Source organism: Penaeus chinensis, chromosome 34 (assembly GCF_019202785.1).
Source record: "Penaeus chinensis breed Huanghai No. 1 chromosome 34, ASM1920278v2, whole genome shotgun sequence".
NCBI classification, from domain to species: Eukaryota; Metazoa; Arthropoda; class Malacostraca; order Decapoda; family Penaeidae; genus Penaeus; species Penaeus chinensis.
This window is the reverse complement of record NC_061852.1, coordinates 14,240,424-14,245,423: the sequence shown is the minus strand read 5'-3', so window position 1 is coordinate 14,245,423 and position 5,000 is coordinate 14,240,424. Positions and strand designations below refer to the sequence as shown.

At 33.5% G+C, this 5,000-nt stretch overlaps 1 protein-coding gene across 1 annotated transcript in view; it reads right to left on the bottom strand.

The window, feature by feature from the left end:
* Positions 1-2,811: 2,811 nt before the first annotated feature.
* The window catches only part of LOC125043732 (DNA damage-binding protein 1-like), a 22,637-nt gene continuing 20,448 nt past the window's right edge, over positions 2,812-5,000 (bottom strand). The window contains exon 24 of the mRNA XM_047639980.1: positions 2,812-4,272. Within this exon, the coding sequence (XP_047495936.1) occupies positions 4,189-4,272 (84 nt within the window). The 3' untranslated portion in view covers positions 2,812-4,188. The remainder of the gene's footprint in view (positions 4,273-5,000) is intronic.

Here is a 5,000-nt window from a genome sequence, read left to right as displayed (position 1 = left end):
CGGTAGAAAAATCCACAATCCACAAACTACTGTAAACGAAAAAGCAGTTTCGAAATCCTCTTGCGTGTGCGTGTGTGTGTGTGTGTGTGTGTGTGTGTGTGTGTGTGTGTGTGTGTGTGTGTGTGTGTGTGTGTGTGTGTGTGTGTGTGTGTGTGTGTGTGTGTGCGTGCGTGCGCGCGCGAGCGATTACGATTACTTGTCTGTAAGTCTTACATTTCCAAGCAAATTACTGAAATTCCCACACCAGTTAAAAGGAGAAACGAGAAAATGGATGTTTTATCTTCAAGCAGTTCCCTAATACAGAACAATATCCGTTCAAAGAATTTGATCGATAAACAGGAAAATTCCTACATTTTCCTCCAGACTCACATCCCTTTGCTAAGTTATGAAGCAATGGTTAGAAAGATAAAATAGCGTTTCCATTTTAATAACTACTTAGAACAACAATTCACCTATATTTGAAAATTATTATCACTAGTAAAGTATTTTACAGAAAGTAGCTGCTACATGAAATGAGATTTATTTTTTTACAAAATATAATACTCACAAAAAAATCTTTGTTTTATTCAAGTTATAAACGGTACCTGGCCCAGCGTACTATTAGGAACCTTAGTATTTCTCCAGTTATTCCAATTGCCGGCATCTTATGGTTTTCTTATTACCCATGTTACTGCTATTCTGTCTCGTTATTGAAAAAGGTCGTTTGATTCCCGTAGATTCATTCATTCACGCGTATGTGTATGCTCATGTATACGTGTTTGTGTGTGTGTGTGTGACATGTACATGTGCGTGTACACATGTATGTGTATGAGTAAATGTGTGTACTAAAAAGGATGACGAACATAAAACGTCTTTCTATAGGTCCTCTCTGAAACAGTTATAATCAAGTTTATCATCGCATTTATTGTTCCACTTTCTAAATGGAGAGGAGTTTTGAATGCTTGGTATTCAATACCTTTACCATTGGCAATGAAATGCCAATGATATGAAAATATTGATGTAATTTATAAGTCATTTTAGGCCGTGTTCGATTTTACATTTGAGTTGTCTTTATACATTTCCATCAGGTTATCCCCTTGGGTCGATTCTCTTCGGCTGACCGCTTTTACAATGAACGGAAATGAGACTGGAACTTTAGCACTGTGATGGACATATATTTGTATGGTTCAGGTGAGGTTATTTAATTATTTATTAAACATTTTCTGCCGCGTCAACATCTAAGGTCATTAGCGGTGTATAATAAACAATAAGATAAAGGATAAAGTTTTTTGGTTCAGTAAGGCAATGTTTGTGGATTTCCAGAATGGTCAACGGTCAAAACAAACAAACGTACCAGGCATTTCAAAGCTCACACAGCATTATGGTAAAGTATTGTAGCGAAAAGGGTAAATACGAGTTAACGATTTGGATAAATGGACAGAAGAAGGGGATAAAGAAGAGAGGATGAGAAGAAAAAGGGAGAATAGACCTTGTAAAATTAGTTGAGGCGAGGGCTAAGGTCCAAGGCAGGGTTGATCCCTACATGGGCCTCAGTCTCCGCTTCCTAAGCTCCCCCACCCTCCACCCACACACGGCAACAAGAAGCAAGGGATGGGGGGGGGGGGGGATCAGGTGAGGTGTTCCTTCTGATTGATTCTCAATTTATTCTGCCCGAGACGAGAAACCTGTATTCATTATATTACTAGACACTACTGTATGACTATCCCTCCTCCTGATCACATTGACAAATCCATATACGTAATTATATAAAAGTTGACAGTAACAGATGCAGCATTTATTTATCCTTTCAAATCAGTGATGCCGTTCAGTACTGGCATCCAATCTCGGAATGAATAATGGATGAAGATCAACACATTGAATATCTCAACTAGATGCATAAAAAATATAGGAAATAAATATTTCCCTTTCTGTAAGATTCAAAATGCACATTGACACTGAATAGCGGTTTTGTTAATTTGATATTGCTGACCATTTTTATTTTCATAATTATCACTGAAAAGATATCTATACAGTCAAGTAACTCATGTCTTATTAAAGAACATTAATAAATCATCTGATTGTACAAGCTGAAATTACCCTACCAATAATATTTGATTTCTTAATATAGCCTTTTAATGCCTATATTCCAGACTTTATTCATTACTTCTATACAATGTAAACATTTTATGACTTACGTCATAATACTTTCTTATTGCAAATAATTTGCAACTGGTCAATGCCTTATATGCAGTGAGGCTCAAGCTCTTTACAGGTAAGCAAAAACCGACTTCCTGCTTTCTAACAAATGATCATAAGGATATTTGCATTTGTGGAAATCTGACAGGACAAGTGGAGTCTGTAGGAATATCTGAAAATCCAGTAGACCAGGGGGTATGTACAAGCTGTTCTAGAGAGAAAACAAATTTGTATCATCTTTCAAATTTGAAATGAAAACTCAACATAAAAATTTGAGAAAAAAGACAAAATACAGAGGCCTATCATTCATTCTGAATATGTTTACTTACCTAAACAGAATCTGTAGTTTGTTAATATTGGGCCTTCCCTATACGGGAATGTGTATAGTTCAACAAAGATTATCAATGCTTATCAAAAATCTCTTTCTCTCTTCTTCCACTGTGCTGCAATTATATCTGTATATTCAAAGTAAAGATACTAGTACTAAAATGAGTTTGAACACATTTTCAAAGTGTCAAATTTAGAGATACCCATAGACTACCAACATGAACCATATTTGCTACAACTTACCAGAATGTCTAAATGCACCTCCATAAACACACTTGTTCTAAACAATTAAGAATTCAAAAACAGATCTTAATTTTCTCATAATTTTATTATCAAATGAAGTTTACAGGTGAAAGATAGTGACAATTTACATGAGCAAGTGAATATAAGTTTCTGATTTACAGTGATATCTCCCACTAATATGTAACTTTCTGGTGTACAAAAAATCAATATTCCGTTTCTAGCTCTGTAAGCAGCTGTTTCCACATTACACTGTGATGGTGATACAGCCTTGCAATTGTCTATTCTGTTTCAAACACTCAGGTCCCCATAAACTTTGTAACACAAATACCAAAAAACACAGCACTGGTTAAGCATCAAAATTTACGACTCAAATGAAGATATGTATTTATGATTTTCTTTTGCTTTTCTCATTTTATTTTTTGTTTTGTTTCACAGCCTTCCTATGGAACAAATGTCTGGAATTCTTTATTGTTTAATTCTCTTCATGATTCATGAGAATGAGTGTTTTTACTGCATTAAGAAATACAATTATTACATTAGCACAACTAGATATGAACCTTAATGCAGCTAAAATACTGAGTTCATAAATGTACTCCAAAATTCAAGTCTCTGGGGTGACCCACAAAAGAAGATGCTAATCCACTATTCACAGACCATGTCACGCACCTACATTCTTAAAATGTTATTCACCGGTTCTACTACATTTTCCTTATTCTATCTTATCAATAAACCTGCTTTTAGCCACCACATTCCCAAAGATAAAGTCTTCTTTATGAAGAGGCAGACATCTTCTTGTGTTAATAATTAAAAGAATTAAAAAAACAATATAACTGGTAATAATTTGGGAAAATACCATATACACATTCCATAGCAGATATATAAAAATAAGAGAGTTCCCCATGTTTTCATTCTCCTAACCTTCTCAGCCAAATGTCTGTGTACACATATACTCAGTATTTATTATATCAAAATACACATGCAAATTCCAACTCATCCTGATTCAAGCAAGAAGTGGTAAATCTACAGGCTATGTATAAGTTCTTTACCTTCATCTATTCCTATACACATTTTGCGCTCCATCAGTTATTACTAGTACCACTGCATTTTGGTTCACTGGTTGTGGTTATGCTAAGACAAGTCCTATTTGCAACACTCGCTCGCTATAAGTTTAAAATATGATATCATAATAATCTGCTGTTATTCAACGTGAATATATTGAGAATCTTTAACATTATTAGTCTTATATATGGGAACAAGCAAAACTTAAATAACCAAAACAATTCTTTATAATATATTACAATCAAACACTGATTTTCCAAATGAACAGCCATCAAACTTATATGCATACCTTTGTTAGAAAGGAAAAAGGGGTTAATGATAATTAAAAACACTTCTTCACTTTAATATGTTCTAAAGTTCATTTTACCAAATTTCCTGTCTGTATTAGTGTATCCTGGTAAGTTCCTCTACCGTTTTAATTAAGTCCTCAGGGGTTGCCTCCACTTTCATTCCTGAACCATCACTGATCTGTGGGGGGAAAAAAAAAAACATTTCACATAAGCAAAACCTGAAAAACTTTATACATGATATCATCTACTACCACTCAAGCAATGAGTTACTTGCGAAATAATGATGAAATCCATTTGTGTACTCTTAGTTACTATCATCGTCATCATTTACTTTACTGAGAGTAAGCCAAAATCAAAGAGCTAATTTGAGCTGAAACATATATATTTTCTTTAAGAAATAAATTTAAGAGAACACAAAGGACTCATTCATTATCATTTCATAAATAACTCAAGGCAGAGCAAAACACATTTAATACAAGAAATCAGCAAAACTATATTTTTAAACATTTATTATAAAATTATCATCCCTAATTTCTACAATATTATAGCAATAATAATAATTATTTTATCAATAATGAACATGTTAATATGCACAATAATATATTAGAGTTTATACCATGTATATGTCATTTGAGTAATATAAACATATCATTTCATACAATAATTTCTTGATATTTTTGAGTAATATAAAAGTATTTATTTGATGTACTTATTTCTTGATATTTCTGGAGATGAACTAGTGAAGAATATGCTCTGAAAACGTCTAAATCAAAATCTGAGAAATTTCCTGACAGTCTCAAATTATATTCTCAGAATTGCCTGAGAATGTCAGCCATTCAAGTAAAAACTGATTGCATGGGAAATATACATTCTCTTTACATTCTTGGCAGCATCATAAAGGTGTGT